Source organism: Dendrobates tinctorius, unplaced genomic scaffold, assembly GCF_039654945.1.
Source record: "Dendrobates tinctorius isolate UK_male_01 unplaced genomic scaffold, ASM3965494v1 ptg000003l, whole genome shotgun sequence".
Taxonomy (NCBI): Eukaryota; Metazoa; Chordata; class Amphibia; order Anura; family Dendrobatidae; genus Dendrobates; species Dendrobates tinctorius.
Window position 1 is genome coordinate 65,753,369 of NW_027361671.1, and position 25,822 is coordinate 65,779,190.

The 25,822-nt window shown below is 47.3% G+C and overlaps 1 protein-coding gene across 2 annotated transcripts in view; it reads left to right on the plus strand.

Annotated features, from left to right (window-relative positions):
- The first annotated feature begins 23,638 nt into the window (after window positions 1-23,638).
- PRR16 (proline rich 16) overlaps window positions 23,639-25,822 on the plus strand; it is a 576,663-nt gene continuing 574,479 nt past the window's right edge. For both annotated transcript variants that reach the window (XM_073555133.1, XM_073555199.1), the window contains exon 1: window positions 23,639-24,207. In XM_073555133.1, the coding sequence (XP_073411234.1) occupies window positions 24,064-24,207 (144 nt within the window). In that variant the 5' untranslated portion in view covers window positions 23,639-24,063. The remainder of the gene's footprint in view (window positions 24,208-25,822) is intronic.

The window sequence follows — 25,822 nt, forward strand, 5'->3', positions numbered from 1 at the left end:
AGCGTGGGACTACAAAACCTCAGGTAGCACATGTGCACCTGCTCCGACTGAAGTTAGCCGGCAACACTCCATCGCATCCCTCACTGTAAGGCCAACGCTAAGCACACCACCATCAAGAACTGTTGAAGTGTCATCGCTAGGCCAAAGCAGTCAGGCAATCCCAATATTTTCACGAGGAAACACTGAATCTAGGCCTTTAACACCCTCACCATCACCAACCCCTTCTCAGTCCGTCATGTCCAATGCTAGTTCCCCCATATGCAGCTCTCAAGTACAGCTCACCCTACCAGACACTCTGAGTAGGACAAGAAAGCACTCATCCTCTCATCCGCGTACACTGGCTTTGAACGCCTACATTGCCAAACTGATCTCATTAGAGATGATGTCCTTCCGTTTGGTAGAAAGCGAAGCTTTCCGAGAGCTCATGGCCTACGATATCCCACTGTTAGGCGTCAGGTTTCTGTGTCTGCTCTGCAGGAATCCAGAGTCTCACATTCTGCGGTCTCCTGCTGTCTTTCTACTGCAGAAGAGATTACTTTGCAGCAGACCGCTCCAGAGACTAAGTCCCTCTGTGCTCCTACTGGGCATGCTCATGAGACGATCTCCCATTGGAGATCGGGAGTCATGTGCCCAGGTCCTGTTCCAGATCTCACTGGTCCATCTCGGAGATCTGGAACAGGACCTGCATGGCTATAAAAAGCGCACATGGCCGTTCCGCCATGCGCTAGTATAGACTATACTTGCTATGTGTGAATGGTGACGGATGCATGATTCTGGTGACTGACTCATTTGAAACCCCCTCCCTCTGATAATACGCATGTGGATAGGGAAATAGTTTAGTAGTCAGCGCCAGTCAGTGGCAAGCCTTAAGCCACTGTGCCCTCCGCACCGCTACGCTAGCGTCCGACATCGCGCTTGCTTTCTGCTTTGTCATCGAGCGGCAGTGTCCTACGCCACGCTGCAGTTGCAGCCCTCCTTGGCATCCGCAGAAGCGATGCCACACACACGGTAGGTCTAGAGGGACGCAGCTCCTCTGTCTTGGGTCCTGCTGCTGTGACCAGATACCGTGTGTGGATCTACCTGAAGCCTGTGTCACTATCAGGTTCAGTGTTTTGTATGGTTTTTGCTGCGGCACCTCTGTGTGTGAACAGAGGTCGCTCTGCGCACTCCGGGTGAAGTTTAACCCGTGCGCATCATACCGCCATATTGCTTGTCTGCCACCACTTAGCAGCAGTTATACCACCTACTGCACGGTGGACCCCGAGCGGCGAACACACTTTATTATTATTTTATTTTAGTGCGTTCCGCCGTTCCTAACACCCACGCTATGACCCACCCAGTCGTCACTTCTTTTCTCGAAAAGCCATCCCTGCCCTCCACTGCCATGTGAAAGACCGCATTGTCCATGCACTAAAGCAGTCAGTGAGTGGAAAGGTGCACCTCACAACAAATGCATGGACCAGTAGGCATGGCCAGGGCCCTTACGTGTCCATCACTGTGCACTAGGTTAATGTGGTGGATGCAGGCTCCACAGGGGACAGCGGCAGTGGAACAGTGCTGCCTAGCCCACAGTATAGGAAACAGTTGGCTGTAGGCGTTCGACCCTCCTCCTCCTCCAGAAGTGAAAGTTTGTCGACAGAGCGCAGTCACACGAGCACTCCATCCACATCTGTCAGTGTTGCACACAAGGTGTCCCACTTTCGAACAGCTAGTGCTAAGCGGCAGCAGGCTGTTTTAAAAATGATGTCTTTAGGTGACAGTAGACACACCGCAGAGGTACTGGCCGACTACTTGCATCGACAAACTGAGTCATGGCTGGGTAGTCTACATCTTGAGCCAGGCAAGGTAGTCAGTGATAATGGGTGGAATTTTGTGGCAGCGACAGCCCTTTCAAAACTCACACACATACCTTGCCTGTCTCACACCTTGAATCTGGTGGTGCAGTGCTTCCTAAATAATTATCCGGAGTTAACAGCCCTGCTCCATAAGGTGCGAAGACTGTGCTCGCACATCCGTCACTCAAACGTCCACTCCAGTCGTATGCAGAAGCTGCAGCGATCACTCAACCTCTCCAAGCACTGCCTAATCATAGACGTTGCTACTAGATGGAACTCCACAACGCACATGGTTGAGAGGCTGTGCGAACAGAGGCAGGCTGTAATGCATTTGTGGGAGGATACACAGGCAGACAGATTGAGGGCAGACATGGAATTGTCGGGTGTGCAGTGGTCAAAGCTGAAAGACCTCTGTAAAGTCCTTCAGTGTTTTGAGGAATGCACACGGCTGGTAAGCGCAGACGACGCCATCATAAGCATGAGCATACCACTTATGCATCTGCTCATGCAAACTTTGATGTACATTAAGAATCAGGCGTCTGCAGCTGAGGAGCAACAGGAGGAGGAGGAGGAGGGAAGCCATTGTCTGGTCAGGGAACTGGCGTGGATGAGGTGGAGGAAGAAGAGGAAGAAGAGGAGGAGGATGAGGGGATGATTATTTTGGGGAGGAGGATGCTTCTCCGGAGGCAAGAGAACATGTGGGCATGCCAAGGTCAGGTACAGGGTTTGTGCATGACTGGAGGGATGTGGATTTGCCAGAAAGTGCTCCTCCACCCACCACTGGCAGTGCAGCATTGACACCTGGAACACTGTCCCACATGTGTGAATATGCCTTGCGGATCCTAAAAAGGGACCCCCGCATTGCCAAAATGATGAGGTATGACGACTACTGGTTGGCCAGCATCCTCGATCCACGCTATAAAGGCAAATTACACAACATCATGCCACAGGAGAACTTCGAGCTAATATTGGCTAACAAACAAGCGACTCTGGTAAACAGGTTGTTTGAGGCTTTCCCAGCACACAGCAGCGGAGCTGGTTCTCCCACAATTCATAGTGGGCAAAATGGAAGAGGTGTTCGTGGTGCACACAGCCAAACTGGCGTTGGAGACAGGGGTTTCCTGACCATGTTGTGGTCTGATTTCTCAAGTCCTGTGCACACGACAGCTAATACAGAATCGATTGCAAGTGACAGGAGACAGCAGTTGTCAAGTATGGTTACGAACTACTTCTCCTCCCATATCGAGGTTCTCCCTCAAAACTGGACACATGGCCTGAATTGGCACAATATGCCTTACAGGAGCTTGCTTGCCCTGTTGGTAGTGTGCTATCTGAAAGAGTCTTCAGTGCTGCTGGATCAATCCTGACAGAAAAAAGTACCCATCTGTCTACCCAAAATGTTGATGATCTAACCTTCATTAAAATGAACCATGCATGGGTTTCAAAAGATTTTGTCCCACCCTCCCCTGATAACACATAGGTTGACAGAAAAAAGGCTCGCTTTTGTCCTCCTCTTCCTTTGACTTCTCCAATTCATCCATTTGCAGCAGCTGAAAGACCAGCCTACACATCAACATATGCCATTTTTTAAACCACCCTAAATGGGCTGCCCCCCACCCCAGGCCTGGGGTCAACACCTGTCACCCCTGGGCAAGTGCTGTTGCCCTGAACAGATGTGTGTGCCCACCCTTGCGCAACGGCACTGGCACAGGGCCTCTCATAGTACAATAAAGTGTCTCTGACAGTGGGGGGGCCCACTCGCCATCAGACACACTGGCGTACTATGAGGGGCCCTGTGCCAGTATCGGCGCCCACGAGTGGGTCCCCCCTGCTTGCTCAGGGACACAGCACTTGCAATACTTGCCTCTCCCTGCTCCACCGCTGTGTAGTCTGGCCAGTTAAATCCGTCACAGGGATGGCCACTTCAAATTTGATGTACTGATTGATGATGGTTAAGATGTAGTTATGTCCTGTCCTGCAGGCCTCTACCTTCAGATTACCAATGGCTAGCATTTGCAATGGACGTCAACTCCCAATCGGATGCAGTGGTGCTTTATGATCACCTTTCACATTTTTCATAGTCACAGACGTGTGACATTCCTGCCACCATTTTTCAATGTCTCCTCTCATGGCAATCCAATAGAATCCCCTACGGCCTGTGGCTTGTGTGTTTTGCACACCAAAGTGACCAGACAGATCATGATAGGCAGTGAGGACCTTGTCTACAGCTCTCCCTGTGATCACAATTTGAAGGAGACGAGTTACGGTGATGGGATCGACACTACTGCGATACAGCAACCCTTTCTTCACTAATTTGCATTTTAGCTGTATCCACAGTTAAAGTTATTGAGGGTCAGCATCGCCTCTGCGAGTTCTCCCGGGAGGTTTTCCAATGATTACTAATTCCAAAACATCTAAAATCACTCGACTTTACGTCTGTACTTTTATCCATCTACCTTCCTCTAGCGGAGAGTCTGGACTGGCTGACTGACACTGAAATATAAATGAAGATTTCAAAGTACTGGAGTACTTGTATACTGGTGTACGTTTCGAATACATTTCCCTTTTTTCTCATTTATATATTCGGGTGTAATCCATACTGAGCCAGTGAGAGTCTGTTTCTGACTCTGGAAATATATACTGAGATTTACAATGCCCCTACACTGTAAACAGCTGTATGCTTCTGATCCATTACCCTTTTACTGCTTTTCATATTGTGTAATCCATACTGACCCTGAGAGCATCTGTGTCTGCCTCCTGAAATAAATAGGGAGATTTACAATGTTTAAACAATACTATATGTACCTTGTATATGGTGATACAGTAACCTTTGTATACTTTTTATATTCTTGGCTAATGCATACTGGGACTGAGAGCGTCTGTGTCTGGCTCATGAAATGTCTACGGAGATTTATAATGTTTAAACTATACTATATATACCTTGTATCTGGTCATACTGTACCCTTTTTCAGCTTGTTACATTATTGTCAAATCCATACTGAGCGTGTGAGCATATGTGTCTGCCTCCTGAAATACATATGGAGATTTTTGTGTATTTTAAGTATACTATATATACCTTGTATCTGTTGACCCAGTACCCTTTGTGCCCAAAATTTATCATCCACCCACCACTCAAAGTGCATCATTAACACCTGGAACATTGGCACACATGTGTGATTATTTCTTGCAGATCTTCTTTTTATATTATGGTATGATCCATACTGAGCCTGTGAGAGGCTGTGTGTTACTCTTGAAATATATATGTAGATCGCCAAATGACAACAACACTGTATACAGCAGTACACTTGGGATGCATTCCCCTTTTACTGCTTTTTATATTGGTGTGTAATCCATACTGGTCCTCAGAGCATCTGTGTCTGCATCCTGAAATAAATACGGAGATCTTGAATGTTGAAACTTTAGTATATATACCTTGTATATGGTGATACTGTACCCTTTTTCCACTTTTTAGATTATTGTCGAATCCATACTGGCCATGACAGCATCTGTGTCTGCCTCCTCAAATATATACTTTGATTTATAGTGTTGAAACTATACAATATATCCCTGCTATCTGGTGTTAAAATGAAACGCCACGCAGGGTCGGAGGTTACTCTGTACCGGGCCTTTCAGGCTCTTTTAAGGGGGAAGTATGTCATGGTGGTGATTGGGACCCGGTCCGTGGCCCTGGGTGTCCAATAAAGAAGATGACAGTTCAGATGAGGGGGAAGATGGTATGATAATTAATTTGGAATAGGGGGATCGTGACGCCACCCGTCGTACTCGGCTAGGGTAGACGACGCTGCAATGCAGATCCTCTGGGCCGGTGTTAAAGCAGCCAAGATGATGAAGCTCTCCACGGGCAGAGCTGTATCCCAGGGCAGTTGAGATGGTGTTTGTGAGCCGTTGACGGTGATGGTGAGTGTAGCGTCTGTAGCAGGCGAGTTGTAAAAGACACCATGGACACACTTGGGTGCATTTTCTGAGTTTTTCCTCAAAAGTTTTGTGCACCAGGTGACCTGATAGATAATGTGTCATCCGACGGAGGGGTCCGGCAAACTCCAAGGTAGATCAGGAACACCTGTTCAAGACTCCTCCTTGTGTATCCTTTCTAGGCCGTGTCTCTGCGCTGATCTCTCCCTTCCTTCCTGCTGTGTGCCTTCGCAAACAGTGTCCCAAGCCGGCAGCCACGGATCACACCGGGCGACATGGGTCAGGCTCTGGGGTCCTTTATTCCAACTGCTGCCTTTTTGAGTATTGAATGTGACTGTGACTGAGGCACTTAAAGTTACCTCAGCCTTCGTCTTTCTAGCTGAGCCCTGTATTTCTCCACTACCTTCAGGAATCACCTTCCCCAACGAGGCTTGGTCCTTCCTTCTCCAGAAACGTGCTTCACAGGTGGCTTATTGCACTTTCCGTGCCCCAAGGAGCACTTCCTTCCAGTCTAGGAGCTTGGACAAGATTTTTCTCTCTTCTCTGACCCTCAGCCCTCTCGCAGCAATCTTGCTCTTTCTCTGTCCTGTCACCGACTGACAACTCTCTAGAAAGATCCATTTACCTCAGACTAGCTCCACCCATCAACTGTCAGCTTGTTCTCTCGGATTGGATGCCCACAATCACTCCACTACCTTAGCTCCTCCCACTGTACCAACCTTCCACACTAACCCCCAACACCCTTTCCTAGTCAGTCTGGGATGAGGCCATCCTCCCGTCGGGTACACCCAGAAAGCACTGACCAACTAGTGTGTGTGCTGAGTGCAGGGTTAGGAGTCCTGAGTGGTGATCCCTCCTTACCTGAGGGTGGGATACCACACCTTTGGATGAGGTGCAGTACCTCTGTGGCGACCGTACCCTCAGGGGCGCCATAGTACCCTATCTCAACTTTCTGTATTGTTGTCGGATCCATACTGGGCCGGAGAGCGTCTGGGTTTGCCTCCTGAAATGTATATGGAGATTCAGTATGTTTAAATTATACTATATATACCTTGTATCTAGTGATACTGTACCCTTTTGCAAATTTTTAGATTATTGTCTATTCCATACTCAGCCTGTGACCATCTGTGTCTGACTCATGAAATATATACAGAGATTTACAATTATCCCTACACTGTATAGAGCTGTCCGCTTCTGAAACAGTACCATAACTCTGCTGGTATTTTGAGTCCATTTTCATAAAAACTATTACATATGGTGGAAGAGGCTGCGGACGTGGGTGTGGGGGGGCATCTGGTTCTGATGGTGGTGGTGGTGCATCTGCTGGTAGTGTCAAAAGCACAATAGCAGCTAAGGCTGGAGTTGTTGAGCCTGCGTCATCAGCTGGCACAAGAAGGCCTTCAAGTCTCCCTTTTCTGGGAGTAGGTAAACTGCTTTTAAGCCAGAGCATCAGGAACTGGTTTTGCCTTACATTGCCGAAAAAGCCTCCTGCTCTATCGCCTCCTCTTCTGAAGTTTAAAAAAATGCAAGCACTGAGTCGTCAGTGCAGGCTTCTGGTCAGGAACCACTCTTTTCCTTGTCTCCTTCACCCCCACTAAAAGTGAACGATGCGGCAGCTCACACTTCAGATTACTCCATGGAGCTCTTTTCACAGGCCATGCCTGTGTTGTCAAGTGGAATTCTGAATTCCCCAGTCCAACATGAATCGGAGTTGGAGTGCACTGATGCACAGCCACTGCGAGATGATTCTGCTGGTACATTGACCCACAGCACTACATTCCCCTTGCACTCTATAGAGCCAGAATGTGACATTGATGAAACTCAGGTGCCCCTTCCCGCATACTATACCACTTTACACGGTGACACAGAGGAAGGTGCAGATGAAAGTGCCGGTTCCCTGAGCAGGTGGGGGGGTCCTACTCGTGGGCAACAGCAGTGGCACAGGGCCCCTCATACTACGCAAAAGTGTATCTGCCGGTGGGAGGGCCAATCGCCGTCAGATATACCGTCGTACTATGAGGGGCCCTGTGCCAGTGCCATCGCCCACGAGTGGGCCCCCCATGCTTGCTCAAGGCCACAGCACTTGCAATACTTACCTCTTCCTGCTCCACCGTCGTGTCATCTTCCGCCTTTCCTGACAGTGACATTCAGGTTACAGAGCACGATGACATCACATCTGTATGCCCTCTACCAAAACAGTGCAGAGAGCTTTAAAATTGCAATGCTGAGGAGTCCAGAGTAGAGCAGTGCCCAGCGAGGAAAGGTATTTAATTTTTTAAAATGTTGGGAGCATTTTTAGGGAGCAATATACACTGGAGGATGATATATGGGGCCCATTATGCACTGGAACATCATCCATTTGGCCCATCATATACTGGAGCATTCTAAATGGGGGACATCAGACACTGGAGCAGCATTTATGGTGCTCAATATGCACTGGATCCTTAGAAATGGGGCCCCTTATATATGGAGCATAATTTGGGCCCATAACACACTGGAGCATTGTCCATGGGGACCAACATATACTGGAGAATTCCAAATAGGGGACATCAGACACTGGAGCAGCATTTATGGGGCCCATTATACACTGGATCATTAGAAATGGGACCCATTATATATGGAGCATAATTTGGGTCATAACACACTGGAGCATCGTCCATGGGGACCAAAATATACTGGAGCATTCCAAATGGGGGACATCAGACACTGGAGCAGAATTTACGGGGCCCATTATACACTGGATCATTAGAAATGGGGCCCATTATATATGGAGCATAATTTGGGTCATAACACACTGGAAAATCGTCCATGGGGACCAACATATACTGAAGCATTCCAAATGGGGGACATCAGACACTGGAGCAGCATTTACAAGGCTCATTATACACTGGAGCATTAGAAATGGGGCCCATTATATATGGAGCATAATTTGGGCCCATAACACCCTGGAGCATCGTCCATGGGGACCAACAAATACTGGAGCATTCTAAATGGGGGACATCAGACACTGGAGCAGCAATTATGGGGCCCATTATACACTGGATCATTAGAAATGGGGCCCATTATATATGGAGCATAATTTGGGCCCATAACACACTGGAGCATTGTCCATGGGCATTCCAAATGGGGGACATCAGACACTGGAGCAGCATTTACGGGGCCCATTATACACTGGAGCATTAGAAATGGGGCCCATTATATATGGAGCATAATTTGGGCACATAACACACTGGAGCATCATTCATGGGGACCAACATATACTGGAGTATTCCAAATGGGGATATCAGACACTGGAGCAGCATTTACGGGGCCCATTATACACTGGAGCATTAGAAATGGGGCCCATTATATATTGACTCTATGGAGCATTATTTGGGCCTATAAGACAGTGGAGCATCATCCATGGGGACCAACATATACTGTAGCATTATGTGGAGCTCATCATATACTGTATGGAACATTATATGGGACCAATTATTCTGTGTGGAGAAATATATGGGGCTCATTATTCTGTATGGTGCACTAGGTGGTGGCCATAATACTGTATGGAGTAATATACGGTCCGTTTTTTTAGCTATTGTAGAATTTAAAATAGATAGCAGTCATGTCATGTAAGCAGAGTAGTATTTTTCATTGTACTATACCTATATTTCTGTGCCGTATCGGAGCATTATGAAGTGTGGTATGTGTTAAAAGAGCGCACTGACACTCTTTGGCCCAGGGCACACGAAAACTTGCCACCAGCCCAACCCCCCCCACAACTTGAGCCAAATAACCCCCAGTTTTCAATGCATAACTATTCTTATAAAGTAAATTAAGGTTGCCAAGCTTGAGTAATAAGAATTGATGCTGTTGGCATTGAAATGGGCACTGTAGGTGTGTTTACTGTCCTCCACTCCCTGCCGACTTTGCTTCCCCATTGACTTGCATTGGGTTTCGTGTTTCAGTCGGACCCCGACTTTTCCCTATAGTCGGCCGATTTCGTTCGACCCGACTTTTAAGAAAGTCGGGTTTCATGAAACCCGACTCGACCCGAAAAAAGGAAAAGTCGCTCATCTCTACTCATTCTCTGTTATACTGTATGTTTTACCAGTATTATCCTTTGTAAATAAACCTCCCCTTTTACTGTTGGTCTGCCTGTTCCATGCTGACAAATATCTCTCCTGCACTTTATCACATTTGGCGTAGTCGGCAGGATGTCACACGCAGGCACGGGATTCTGTCATGCATAGGACCCCTGGGAAAGAGATACCCTGGACAAAGTATTGCGGATACTTGAGGAGACGCATGGGGACCCCACTGACATAGGGAAGCTGCGCATGCGACTGTTTTGCCGGGTACAAAGAGAGGGGGAGACCGTGACTCAGTTTATGAACACCCTACAAGAGTTTCACACTGCTATTAAACAGAAGGACGGTGTAGGCATAGGGTCAATTGATGTTGTGCTGCGAGACCAGCTCGTGACGGGCTTGGGAGACGTGTTGATGAAGCAGGCCTTGCGAGAGTGTGTGAGGGAGAAACCAGACATGACTTTCTCTCAGGTTGGGAGTGAGGCGTGCACACGTGAGCAGGAGCAGGGAGTGTTAGCACCAGTGGGGAAGGTATGGAGCAGGGAGGTAGTTGCCCCTCAATGGGTGGAAGCCATGAAAGAAAAGATTAAGCGGATCCATGAGGAAATGGCCGAATATAAGAGGGCCCCTACTATAGAAACTTCCCCCCAACATGAGACTAGTGCTGCTCAGCGAAGAAGACCGTCTACATGCTGCAACTGTGGAGTACTCAGCTCAAATGAAGAAGAGATGGCATGGACCCAGGATTCCCAGCTGAAGATAAGAAGAATCTGGAAGGAGATTGAAAGTCTGGAAGAAGCCCTTTCTGCTGTCTTGGGGACCAGCGGCATGTCCCGAGGTAACGTGTGGAAGCACACAGAAAAAGGTAGAGGAGAAGGGCGGAGCATGAAGAAGACTTCAGCAATGGCTCCAGAGCGTGATCATGTGTCCAGGAGTGAGGAGAAACCACCGATGAGCGGCACTTCCCACCGAGGTCGGCGATACAGACCAAAGCGCCCACCAGATAGATGCAGCCGTGAGTGTTGGGCGTGCGGAAAAGTGGGACACCTGTTCAGAAATTGCTCGACCCGAGAACGGTGGTGGCAGAGATCCGCTCACCCCTCTGAGGTTCCTGCTAATTGGAGGGAGCGTCGCCCCTGGAATGAAAGGTATAGCGGGAGAAGGAGAGCCCCACGCAGAGCAAGACAGTGTTCTGGTGTCAGACGCCAAGAAGAGGTGGAGAGGATGTCGACTGTCCATGAACATATGTCTGTACTGTCCCGGCATGTGGAGGCGGGGTTGGAAGAACCCCAACCTGGGTCTGGAGGCCACGACGGTAAAGTTCGACCCATAGAGGAGGAAGAGGCTATTGCCCGAGTGGTCCATCGAGATGAGTTACTATCGGACCCGCCACAAGCTACCGGCCAAGGAGAAAAGGAGAAAAGAGCTTCTGAAATACCCATCCCTGCGGTTCCGGTCATTGAGGAGAAAGAGCCACTGGTGTCGTCCCTTGAGGTGGGGCCTGTGCCGTCTGCTGGCTCACAAGATTCCAACTGGGCAAGCAAGATAGAACAGTGGTGTAAAACAGGGAGTGTGGCTGAAAAGTCCTGGAAAGTGACGCCCGACATGGATGTTGAAGATTCCTGCTTGAATGACCCTGATTCCTCCGGTTCTAGTTTTGATGAAAGTACTCCTGTCAAAGAGGGGGGAGCTGTGGAGAAGAATTGCCAGGACTAAGTCCCCAAACTGAGAAGCCCAGGCAAGAAGTCCCTACATTTCCCGCTGATGGTGAAGTAAAGGGTGAAACATCTGTTAGCGGCAAAGCCAAGAAGAAGAAGAAAAGAAAGAAGACAGTAGAAGCATCTGAGGAATTGTCTTCTACGGCTGACGATGAAGTAGAGGAAGAACATCCAAACCTAACCGATGAGCAACTCCTAAATCAGTTAGTTCGGGAGTATTTGGCAGAAGAAAGACTGGAGCAGATGCGAGGTTTACAGGTATCTGTCTACCCGCTACAGAGCAATGAGAAGCACGAAGACCCCTCGCTCGTGGAATGGCGAGCTAAAAAGTAGGGGGAATGTAAGGAGGTGAAGTACAAGAGCAGCTGGGGGGACTGCCTCCTCTACTCCATGCACAGAACCATTGGATATTGGAGGGGCTGAGCACAGGGGGCCAGGAGTTGAGAGCAGAGAGCGGGAAATCTGCCCAGGTTTTCTCTAAATGCAGCCTGGGGAGCTGAAGGGGAAGGATGTTGATAGAGACTGCAGTAGAGACAGAGCTCCGGTCATAGAGAAAGTCCGGGGTATCGTGCATAGGGACAGCAGAACGTTAGTACGTGAGACTCTGTACTGTGGAGACAGTGGAGCTGCGCCCTGACCCCGTGGACAGACTGAGACCTGCAGAGAAGCAGAGACCATAGCCCATGACTACGAACAGTTGGAGTCTGCAGTGACAGATAAGTTTTGTCCTTATCCCCATGTGAAGTCTCTGTCCAGAGCAAGGGCTGTATGCTGTGATTAGAGACTTCCCTGTGAACCTCCTAAGAGAGATTGTGATAGTGGCAAGACGCTTCCTTGCAGACAGGCTGCATTCAGTAGCTGAACTGAGACCTGTATAGAGAGACTGAGTCACGGACAAGGGGCTGTGATTCATGTGTTAATGTAGAGCCCCTGATGCTGGTGAGAGAACACCTCTGCCAAAGCAGGGAGAAGGACTTGGAGAAAAAGGGGCATATCGTCAGCCTCAGACCCTTTTGGCTCCTGCGTTAACCCCTCATACTCCAGCTTGACTTCATTAAGGACCCCAGAGACAGAGGACATTAAGCACCGCTTGTGCCTCGGTGCCAACGTTGGACAAGAGTGATCTCCTCCAATCAAGACCCCCGGGTCTGATAAGTTTGTCTCATAGGAGAATACCTTTTCTACTGATTGAACCCTATATATGTCTCTCTGCTGTTGTTATAATCTGTTATATCTCATTCTCTGTTATACTGTATGTTTTACCAGTATTATCCCTTGTAAATAAACCTCCCCTTTTACTGTTGGTCTGCCTGTTCCGTGGTGACATATATCTCTCCTGCACCTTATTACACAACCTTGCTTAATACACTTACATTGAGCGAGACACCCATGTCTAATCGGCACGTGACCGCATGTATGAAAATCACATAATTGTGGTCACGTACCCACTGCTACCTGCTCAAGTACAGGAGAATCCTTACACTGTGTGTTATGATGATTCACAAGTCTGCAGTCACATAGCGTGACTGCAGACTTGTAAACTAAGGCTAGATGTGAGAGGCAAAAGGCAGTATTCGGGGGCATGGGACAATTGTTCTCCCATGCCCTGGCACCCCACAAGTAAATAGTGTCCTATCTGTCTTGTGGTTTGGGTGAATTGTACAACACTCATTTTTGCTTTGGATGTATCTGCTGGTTCCATGATCCTGGATCCAGATGCCACCACATATTGAACAATAGACTCCGTGTCCATTTGTAACAATCAAACTTTACTCTACAAGTTCAAATGTTCCATGGCAGTTACAGTACAGAATGTGTCCACTTTGTCAGTTTTTCCAGCCTGAGCTCTCCCTTCGCTTCCTAGCATTCTTGCCCAAACCCACAGCTCCCATGCTGTCTGGGTCACTTCTCTGTCTTCATTTCCCATCCGGCTCTCTATTCTGGGAGATGAAAAAAGCACCGTCTTCCATACTTAGTTCGGGCCATTGGCCCCGGATATCCTGGGAGGGATTGCTGAAAGTAGTGGCAGCTGTCCGCATGCTGCTCCCTAAAAGTCCTGTGCTTTGCTCACTGGCCTATTCTGCTTTTCATTGGTCCCTTCAGTTATCTCAACCTCTATCTCTGACTGACTCCTTAAAACCAGGAAGTATTTTTATTATACCTACTCCTACCCTTCCCAACTGGGAAATTCCCTAAAGCCTTAACTACAGTACTTCTGTACTGATCCTACCTTACTTCCTGTACTATAGTGCCCTCCACTGCACTATACCCAATCCTACCCTAATCTATGAACCCTATGCTATATCTCTGCTTATTTCCCAATTTCTCATCCTAATACTTTCCCTAGCCTTATCAAATAACACATATGTATACTGAACCTGAGTCACCACATACAGTATAAAACCATTATCAAAACATTTTAAAGAGTCATCCGCATTATAACTAAAGTGTACCTGTTTTATCAGGAAGGGATGCAGGGCATGAATCGACCCTGACATACCCTTACACGGACAACCCGTTTGAATATTTTGTGATGGTTGCATCACGATTTTGCTTTATAAGCAAATAGAAATGGATATGATTTTCCAGATATCAGGAGCATCACAACTGATGCATTTTGGGCCTCAGTTGCCATAGAACTGATCCTGCCGGTATATGTCTGTAATTCATGTCATATTTTCATTTTTAAGAAATAAAAGTTGGAATAGTTTTAATTATAAGCTTTGGCGCTTCTCTTCCTTTCAAATAATTTTATGCTCACAATATTGCCATGGGGCCAGACCAACACCTGGTGTTCTGACTAATCTATGAATATCTCATTTCTATGAATATTATGGTGCATGGTAAAAATCTGTTACACTATGGTGGAAAACTGAACGTGTCCTAAAAAGAAATATGTTTGCACTTAGTATGTAAAAAGTGCTCACAGGAAGGAAATCTTGACTGCTTTTTATTAAATTCTTGTAAATTGTTCCGGCACTGCTGGAGACAAAATATTTGTATCTATCCGGCAGGAAAGGGTTATCTTTATGTATTGACGGCAGTGGAACAGTAATTCAACAAGTAGATTGAGCTGAATCGTACAAGTTTACGGGAAAATGCTGAGCATCAAGGATGGATATACGAGTACACAAAGTAGAAATATGTTTTCTATCTATTGGAACCATGTCAGTGCATAGAAAATTATCTTCTGTATCAGATTATACTATCAAGCCGGTCAGCAAGCCGCTTTAGTGCCGAACATTTATTGGATTCAATCATTTATGACATGCAGTAATATTTCAGCTTTCTGGAAGAAGTCGTACGTTTGGATACTGCTGCTATTCACTCATTATTAGAATATTGTTTTAGGTACAGAGAAAAGATGTGTCACATAGTTCAATGTTTACATCATCTCCTCACGAAAATGAAGCCAGAGATTATTGGCGCCCCTCCTCCAGAAATTCACAGTGACGCCATTCGTCTTGGAGCGATTGAACGGCTCTCTTTTTCCTCTATGTATAGTTTATGACATGCACCATTTGTTCCAGGCTCATTTCTTCTAGATTTAGTCTCTGAGGATGTGCTCATTGTTCTGTTGCTCTTCTTTCTATCTTCCTGGCCTATTGGGACATGTTGCTAAAAATTTTATTTCAAGAATGATTGAATTTTTGTAAATAATGCATTCTCTCATTTATCACATTGAAAATGTGCCTATATTAGATGTCCCTGCTTGGGACCCCTTCTACTAGTCATTAAGACAATATGACTGATTAATGAAATATGTGGATCCATAGTTCTGAATCTGCTGTAAAGCGGAGGACACCTTTTTCCCTTTGCTGTGTATGCAATCACTTATGAGAGTGACAGGAGCAAACTATGAATCTTCCGTACGCTTCTGTATACATCAATTGCTCCCATTGGCCCAATAATATTGTTATTTATTAATCTTGCTCATATAGTGCCATCATATTCTACAACGCTTTACAGACGTTATCATCACTGTCCCCATTTAGACTCACAATCTAAATTCCCTATCAGTATATCTTTGGAGTGTGGGAGGAAAGAGGAGTACTAGCCCTGAGGAACCCACTCAAACACAGGAGAACATACAAACTCCTTGTAGATGTTATCCTGGTTGGGATTGAACCCAGAAATAGAAAAGCCAGCATCCCATCTTTCTTGAGAAAACTCCATGTTTGTTGAAACTTAATTCCATATGTGATATATGTGACACCTGATGCGTTTTGTTTTTTATTCAGCTATGGATAAGGAAGTTTACTTCAAAAACGCATCAAATGATTGATGGCTAGGGTTGAGCGAGTATACTCGTTAGGATTCGGTACTCGGCGAGTAATGAGGTACTCGTGGTACTTGAATCCTAGCGAGTAAATTTCATTACTCACCCCGCAATATTAGGATCTCCCGCCGGCATGTGTTAGCCAATCACAGTAAAGCCGCCGCCTTCTTTATTGTGGCATTACTGTGATTGGCTGGCTGCACAGCATCACTGTATCCCTGGAGCCCCTGGAGAGTTGTCGCATCAGCTGATGTGGCTGCTCTCCACAGGAGATCGACGTGGGACCCTCGTTATTAATGGGATTACGGCAGAAAGGTGAGTATAGGTTGCTTTATTATTTTAATTTTTTTATTGGTGATCAATGGCTTCGGGGAATTAGGTGTTTGCGGTGAGTGTGCACTCTATGTTATGTGTTGTATGTTATGTGTATGTACTGTATGTTATATGTTGTATGTTCTGTATGTCTTTTTTTTTTCCATTCACCACATTAGCCGGATGATGGGAATACCATTTTCCCATCCTTCACTAATGCTGTCACTGTAGCGGGCATAGCCGGATGGGACAAGTAGTCCCATCGGACGATGCCCGCACAGCGCCAGCACAGCCCACACAGACCTCGCAATGCACCGTCACAGCCCGCAAAGGCTCCACACAGCAGTGGCAGAGCCCAGCACAGCCCCGCACACACACACAGCCCCACAGACCCCCGCACACATTCTCCACGCACACATAGTCTCCGACCACACACATTCTCTGCCCATTACTCGCATTTCCCTTAGACTTACATTGGACTCGCTACTTGTTACGAGTACCCGAGTATTAGGAGCTACTCGTAACAAGTACAGCGAGTCTGAGTATTTCACAACTCGCTCATCCCTATTGATGGCCTGTGTCCAGTGGTTTTATCATGTATGGAATAAAGCTAAAATAAACATGGAGTTTTCTCAAGAAGGATGGGGTGCTAGCTTTTCTTTTACTGGGTTACATTTAGAAGCCAGCTCAAGCTGTTGAGCACCCTGGATGAACCCATTACAACTGCAAGGAGTTGTTAAATTTCTTATGTTGGACTCAACCCAGGACCCCAGTGCTGCTGTAAGGCGGCCAGGGTGGTAGTCGTGGCAACTGGCTGTAGTGTTCCCACTCCCTGGCGCCCCACAGATAAAATACAATGTCCCTTCTGCTGCATGTGAAGAGTACGTAGCAGTGCACAAACAGTTACTGTCAGGATCCTCTCAGGTTCTGTTACTCCGGCTCCACGTTTCCTAGTTCCATAAAACATCTCAGAGCCACAGTTCTTTTCCAACAGTGTAACTTTACTATTCAGCAAGGCATTCATCACACTGGCACCACAGGTTAAACACAGAGACATCTTATCATTCACTGCCATCCGGGAAGCCACTATCCTTTCCAGCAACACTGACCCCCTTCTCCCGGAAATCCCTGCCGTATCTTTGGAGAGTCCATGTCCCATCCGTGCCATCAGCATCACCAGCTCCCTGTCAGGCTCTTTTCCGGTTCCAATTGGGAAAGGTTACAGGAATGCCATCTCAGCTGCTCACACCCCAGTCATAGACCCTTGATCTTTCTTAGGGATGGTCCTGTTGAGCTGGTGCATGACTACACTACTCTCTGCCTGGGGCCCCTTACTGCCATAGGAGCGTTATCCCCACGGCCGGCTGTCTGCTTCATCTACTGCTCACATATTGCCCTGGGCAATCCTGCCCGAGCTTCTGCTGCCTATACATGAAGTCCCTCTCCTATATCCTTATGACTCTGCCCTGCTCTGCTCTAATTCCTCCCCACTGAATAAATCCTTGCTGCCTATACCTAACTAATACTCTTATCTATCCTACTCTATTCTCTATGATGCCCCCCTCTACTCTAATTCCCCTATGGTCCTATACTATTTCCTAATCTATCCCAAAGCCTATGCACAATACATGACAAATACACTTACAAATACATTTACATTACAGTATGCACACAATAGTAAAACATTAATGAAGTACGATGTGCCACATGTAATATGTGAAGAGTGTCCAGAGGAGTAGAGGCAAGTGAGGGTCCCTCGCCACCTCCTTACACTGCAAAGCAATAGTGCTAACCACTGAGCCACTGGGCTGCCCTTAGTAGTTTCACCTACTATGACGGGAAAAAATTGGGGGAAAAATATGCCCTAGTCCCAGCAAACTAGCATATCAAAAGAGAATGAAAAGTTTCTTTGGTCCTCATAGTTCCAAAGTTTTCTCATACCAGACACTTAATTAAAATTCAAGGTTTAGGGCTCTATATGATGTTGGTGGCAGTTTGGACACCTTAGGGAACCTGAAAAGACCACAGAAGTAGTCAGAGGACTTATTTATCTGCTCACCTGGATAAGAAGGAATCCATGTAAAGCAAGGGTGTTGGCAGCGGATTATTCACTATACTCTACAAGCGTGTGACAACGGAGCTTCTTTATTCAGGAACAATCAGGAAAAGTATATGATAAGCTTAATAGATCAGGAATAAATCATTTGTATGTCTCTATCTGTGCATCATCTACAACAGACTGCTTCTCTCATACACAGACACAGGAAAACGGGAAATACAGTCACATGCTCTCCCTGTGTGAGCCTCTGGGAGGTTCTTCTTTTGTTTTAACTTTATGAACAGCATACAAATCTAGCAACTAAACACTCAGGAATGGATTTGTTGCATCAAACATATTCCAACAAAGGGGTATAGTTCTATACATACATGTGCCAGTTTTGTGGCAATTTAATGTGTTATTATCTTTCAGTTAAAGAGGGAATGTGCATTTTTAAGGTGACTTCAGATTGAATGTAACTTGCCACTTAGGTCTGAGTGTCTCAGACAATGACTCAATATCCTCCTTCTCCAGCCTCTGTCCTGGACTCCAAAGGATGAGCAGGCAGGCAATGTGTAGGGAAGGTGACCTGACAGACGGACGGACCTGTCAGTATAGGGAAGGAAAGGTTTGCAAAGTTCAGATAGTTGTCAGTTACTACAGTGGGGAAACAGCTAGGAAAGTGTAGTGGACGTGCAGTACCTGGGTTGACCATTAGAGGGCAGGGAGGAGTGTGAGCAAAGGACTTGACATCAGCTTAGGGCTTAGGAAATCGTTGGTCATGGGGGGCGGAGTTACAGGGAACCAGGAAAGGTATAAATACTGAGGGAGGGTTCCAGAAAGTTCCAGTCCCCAGGGGGAGCTCAGGTGACAGGAGGACTACGACAGTCTGTGTGCTCTGAGGAGAACCGAACCAGGGGGACTGAGGAAAGAGAACATCAGGGGGGTGGTCCTGATAGGAAGAACCGCAGTGGAGACGAGACACTGGGTGTGGGACACCGTATTTGACACGACGCCTGATCAGTAAAATTGCTGTTGGTTTACGGGCCTAAGGTGGCCACAGTGACGGACCTGTCAGGAGCGTTAAACAGTGAAGAAGGGACGGTACGTGTATGTACGTCCCTAGTGTAACGTACGGTGTGTGAAGCGGCCCTGGAACTGGTGGGCCGTGAGGTGAAGAGAAGTGCGGTGTACTGCAGAGGCCGTCAGGTGGACGGCGAGTGGAATAAACTTGGACCTGTTGCACCCAGAACCTGCCTCCATCTTGTCTCTGTTTTGTCTCTGCGCGGTCTATCGAGGGACCACCCCCCAGTCCGGCCCACGAGCCTACACTTGGCGTAGTCGGCAGGATCAATGCCGAAAATACGTCATCTTCTGTGGCAGACCTGCCTCAAAGAATGGAAAAAGACTTGGATTACTCTGCTTGGATTACAATCACCTGTGGATTACAAATTACCTACCTGTGGAATACAACTGGGGAGTGCTGTGGCGGATCTGTGTGGCCAGCAGAGGATCCGGGATGGTACCATGTACTGTGCATTATGGCGGTATTTCTTCAGCATAGAGGAGAGGTCCGGGTGTTCGCAGTTGTTCAGAATGGACTGTGACCCCCTCCAACGTACCCCAAAGGGAAGCGGTATGTGCCCAGAGACCGACGCTTCCATATATTGGACCCTGACAGGTGGGTGGAGAGGCCTGTCGACGCCCCACCCACAGAGGGAGTGACACCGAAGAAAAGCTTGGGTGCGTCTGCTTGGCGCCATTCGATTGCTGCCCACCGGACGGTATGAGATGCTGCAGGTGTCGGGGCATCGGCCGCCTGGTGTGGCAATGGCGGCGGGAGACTGAGCTGCGCCAGAAGACGTCATCTTCAGATCCACTGGCAGGAAGCGGAGCCTGTGCGGAGCCAGAAGGAGCGGCCGCCATTGATACCGGCAGAGAACTTCCACGCGGAGTCCCTGAGCCTGGAGGCTAGGCCCGCGGGACAATGAGTTAAGGAGCGGAGACTGCGGGAAGAGCCGTGTGGTGATGTGACGGAGGCCGCGGCGCCGGGGAAGGTGAGAGTTCCCCCGGCCCTGCCGGCGGCTTCACAAGTGGCCCCCATCATTCTGCCGCGGCACACAGCCTCCAGCGTATTGGAAGGCCTGGCCACGGAGGGCCCTATGGTGTATGCGGAGCTGAGCGAGGCCCCTGCCCTCGTCCCTGAGTCATCCCGCCCAGAGTCATCAGCACGGAGCTCGGTTACAGAAGACGCGGCTGTGCTCCCCCGACCGGTAACAGCTTCATTACCAGAACCGGCCGCCACCCCAGCTCTGCTGGAGGTTTTGGATGCGGCCTACCCTGCGGCCGCGGCTATGCTGGCGCTAGAACCGGCTGCGGCCTGCTTGACAGGCCCTGTGACTCAGTCCTCCGGAAACACGGCTGCTCCCGTCCGCCACCCGGCCCCAGCGGCTGCTGGGCCACAGACATCATCAGCCACCTCTGCCCCACACGCTTTTTCAGCAAAGTCCCACCCACCAGACTCTAGAGCCTGCGCTGTACCCTCCGTTTGGGTTGCGGAGGTTATTAAGGGGAAGAAGGCACGGGAGCAAGTGATTTGGAAACAGCTGCATGAAAAGGGAGAGGCAGGTATGGCGGCTTAGAGATCGAAGGGGCGGCTGGTGTACACCAACGTTGACAGGGGGTACGGTTTCATCCGTGATAAGACTGGCCAGAAGGTGTATGTGAATGTGGCCTCCATACGGCATGGTCAGGCTCTGAAGGAAGGGGACTTAGTTTCCTATTATAAAGAATACTGCCCCCGCGGATATTATGCGGTGGCAGCACTGGCGGAGCCCGAAGAAGGCGAACCCCTGTAAAGAGGACTGTTGTGGACACTCCCTGCATCCCAGGAGCTCCACGGCGGTGGGGCCCCTTGCTACCAGCCATCAGGAGATTGTCTGGACTGTCAGGATTTCGTTGCACCGTTGTGCAGACCACGAGGGCAGTATTCCGTCAAAGTTACAGAAAATGTTTTTTTTAAGTTGCAGTTAGTTTGCCTGACATGGCAGGGATGCAGAAAAAAAAAAGGGGAAGTGTCAATGTCAAAGGAAGGGGGGAAGGAGAACATGTAATGTTGTATTGTTATATGTTGGTTTTAGAAGCAAAAGAAAATAAAAAAATAAATAAAAATGGGTACTTGTGCTATTATAAAGTTGTTTAATGTATAATATGCCAAAGTAAAATGCAACAGGTCCGGGTAAGGGAAGGTCTGAGGGACCAACGGGAAGTGTGAGATCTGAAGAGGGGTCTATGTGTGAAGAGGGTCTGGGAGACCATGACGTGTAATTGAAGGAAAGGTACAAGAGGTGAAAGAGGTGAAAAGACAGCCGTCCTAGGTCAGGTCCCCGACACCACAGACACCCCTGAAGGAGAGAGATGAACGCCGGCAATGATCTGGTAGGTGTGAGACCTCGATCATGGCGTACCAGACAGTGGAAGGTAACAGAAGGGGAGAGTAGGGGAAGGTACATGCCATAGAGAGAATATGGGTGTACCTAGCCCAGTGTGAAAGACGTTGTCATGTGGCATGCGCGCTGGTGAGTAGCAGTAGGCTACTCCGAGCATGGTGCTCCCAGTATGGTTCGGCCCCCGCAGGTAGTGGGTTTGGCCCAACAGCTGGTCCGACAACAGAGTGTAGGTGAAGCTTCAGAACGACGAAGGCAGGGAAGATGATTGTCGAGGATGACAATGGACAAAGGAAGGGGGAGTGTTGGGAAGGTGACCTGACGGATGGACGGACCTGTCAGTATAGAGAAGGAAAGGTTTGCACAGTTCAGATAGCTGTCAGTTACTACAGTGGGGAAACAGCTAGGGAAGTGTATTGGACGTGCAGTACCTGGGTTGACTATTAGAGGGCAGGGAGGAGTGTGAGCAAAGGACTTGACATCAGCTTAGGGCTTAGGAAACCGTTGGTCATGGGGGGCGGAGTTACAGGGAACCAGGAAAGGTATAAATACTGAGGGAGGGTTCCAGAAAGTTCCAGTCCCCAGGGGGAGCTCAGGTGACAGGAGGACTACGACAGTTTGTGTGCTCTGAGGAGAACCGAACCAGGGGGACTGAGGAGAGAGAACATCAGGGGGGTAGTCCTGACAGGAGGAACCGCAGTGGAGACGAGACACCGGGTGTGGGACACCGTATTTGACACGATGCCTGATCAGTAAAATTGCTGTTGGTTTACGGGCCTAAGGCAGCCACAGTGACTAACCTGTCAGGAGTGTCAAGCAGTGAAGAAGGGACGGTACATGTATGCACGTCCCTAGTGTAACGTACGGTGTGTGAAGCGGCCCTGGAAACGGTGGGCCGTGAGGTGAAGAGAAGTGAGTTGCACTGCAGAGGCCGTCAGGTGGATAGCGAGTGGAATAAACTTGGACCTGTTGCACCCAGAACCTGCCTCCATCTTGTCTCTGTTTTGTCTCTGCGCGGTCTATCGAGGGACCACCCCCAGTCCGGCCCACGACCCTACAAATGTGCACATGTCCACTCCTTAATTTGTCTCTGCCTTGTCTGCTATAATATATCATCAATGCCAATCCTACATTTAATCTAGTCATGATGATGTTAATGTTCTTACTGATGGCTGCATAGCAAAAGAGATGAATTTAATTCAAATTTATAGTAACAGGACCATGCCTGCATTGTCTCCATATCCAAAATCACTGAATCTGGTCACTTGGGACCAGTCTACCGCTGATAATACCAGATGTGTAGGGGATTTTCTGGCCTGGAGATAACCCCAGATGTCACATAGGAATAAAATCCATTTGGGTTGCAGATCCTCATTTTTGCTGCTTCAAGACCTCCTGTATCAGTAACTTCCACCTCACTTTCTCACCACTTCCAACAGAAAGCCAGACTATTGCAGTGTTCCAGTATTGATTTAATTTGAACCTGATGAATGAGGAGTCATAAATTTAGAAAGCCCTTGAGCAATGGTTATAAAATAAGAAGTCAGAAACAAGACGCAGCCACTCTTCAATTTCATTTACTCATCTATCCTGTTTTCTAAGGAATTAAAGCAGAGAATCTTTCCGATTTTTCTGACCCTTCATTCTCCATCGTCCCAGGGGTAATCTTATAAATGACATATTCACATCCTACTCCTTGTATCCTTACAGAATAAAAGCATAGTAGATTCTCCTACCTTACCTAATGAATTATCCCAGTTATTGCTGGATTGGACTGGAGACAACAATTTGCAGAATGACTCAAGATGTATGGGCTTTATAGACCTGGTATAAAACATGCGAAAATTATGCTTCTTTTTTCATACATTTTCTATGTTTTAATGCGCGGCATATAAATTATAATCTAAGCTTCATGTGTGTGACAGAGTAAAATATGCCAGCTATCAGTGGTCCCTTTGGTAATGCATGGCAATCACAGTGCTGCATTATAGGGAGAAATACGGTAATGCAGGAGAGTAGAAGAGAACAGATAGACTGTGTGTAGCAAGCAGCAAGTAGCAGGCAGTAGGCTGCTATGTATAGAGGAGCGAGCAACACCAGGGAAGAATGTGACTGCCACCAATTAAAAGTAAATGGATGTTTAGGCACCTCTGAAGTAAAGGAGTATAATGTCATCCGTGAACTTTGGGATCTTGCACTTTTTTCTCCCTTGATTTAGCGAAGCGCTGTGACGCAGGCACTGATCGACAATCGCCACTAGTCTGCAGCCCATTCCCCAAGCAGTTCTGTGGAGTTCATGGCATCGTGTATACAGGGAGAGGAAAAAGAGGAGAATGAGGGAGATCTGAGCAAGAAAATGCGGGGGAACAGCTACTCAGAGAGGGCTGGAGCCAGTCACCCTCTTCTGAAGCTCCCTTGAGCTGGACTGCAGCATGTCAGCAAAGTCTAAGGGGACATCCTCACCGACAGAGGGGCAAGCCTCCAAAGCCAAGGTGAAAGAACAGATCAAGATTATCGTGGATGATTTGGAATTAGTCTTGGGAGACTTGAAGGATGTAGCTAAGGAACTTAAAGAGGTAAGGACTGGGCTGGAAGCAAGGGGTAGTCCACCGCCCAGATGTGCTCTACAGAGACTGCCACAAACTCTAAGTTATCCATAAGCAGTATTCTACTGTCCAGCAGAGCAGTGGGAAGGTGTGTGCTGGGATCTCCAGTAATCACAGCTTGTTTTATGAATGGGAGAGTGTGGATTTTACAAAACTGTGGATTCCTAATGTTTGTAAATGGTAATATAGCTTAGGACTTATTCACTTAGGGCTTGTCAGTATATGGTCAGTATTTTGCATCAGTGTTCGTATGCCAAAACCAGACGTGACACTTAGGGCTTATTCACACATCAGTATTTGGTCAGTATTTTGCATCAGTGTTTGTATGCCAAAATCAGGAGCACTTAGGTCTTATTCACATGTCTGTATTTGGTCAGTATTTTACATCAGTGTTTGTATGCCAAAACCAGAAGTGACACTTAGGGCTTATTCACACATCAGTATTTGGTCAGTATTTTGCATCAGTGTTTGTATGCCAAAACCAGACGTGACACTTAGGGCTTATTCACACATCAGTATTTGGTCAGTATTTTACATCAGTGTTTGTATGCCAAAACCAGAAGTGACACTTAGGGCTTATTCACACATCAGTATTTGGTCAGTATTTTGCATCAGTGTTTGTATGCCAAAATCAGGAGCACTTAGGTCTTATTCACATGTCTGTATTTGGTCAGTATTTTACATCAGAGTTGTATGCCAAAACCAGAAGAGGAGCTTACATAGAAAAATTATACTTGAAAGATTGACACCTGTTCTATGTTTTGGAGAAACTGCTTAGACAAATGCTGTTGAGATACTAATTAAAAATACTGATGTGTGAATAAAGCCTTACGGTGAAGCACACTCTGCACCCGCAAGACTGAATGAACACATTCCCATATAGACTGTGCTTGTGTCGGTGAGATGGAAGGAGCAGGAATGCAGATCTCAATGAGCATTTCTTAGTTACACATCTGATTCCTGCCTCTGTGATTTTATGCACTGTTAATGGGATCCCATTTCAAAGGCTGCTCTGCAAACCATTTAGGCATCAGTGCAAGGACCAGCCAGAATATAAACTTGTGCTTTATGTTGATATGTGTGTATGAATGTGTGTGTGCAAGATGCATGTCTTGCTTTTTTTATGAAATTGGAGCATCCCCCTTAAGTGCCTTTAAGACTTTCTATGTCATTAATGGATTTCCAAGTCCTTTGAGCCATCAAAGAAGATGTAACCAGCTACTAAAATAGCTGCAAGGCAATTTTGGGACAATTTATAAGTGATCTGGATTTTATAACTCTTATTTAAGTTCAGTAAAGATAAAATTCCTTGAAAATGAAAAAAACCCGACAGGATAAAACAAATATACCAAGTCTTTACTGGCAACACGAATGTCATTTCTGTGTGTGTGCTAGCTCTTTAATGCTATTTAACCCAAGATTTTTGATCTATAGACAGGCTGATGAATATTTGATATTAGATGTAATTACATATGGTGTCTGCCTTATTATGGGCAGTCTGGGCTATTGTACCGGAATATAAATGTGTATAATGATAAGATTGCAAACATATGATGGAATGAACGATTCTGACGCTTAAAACAAA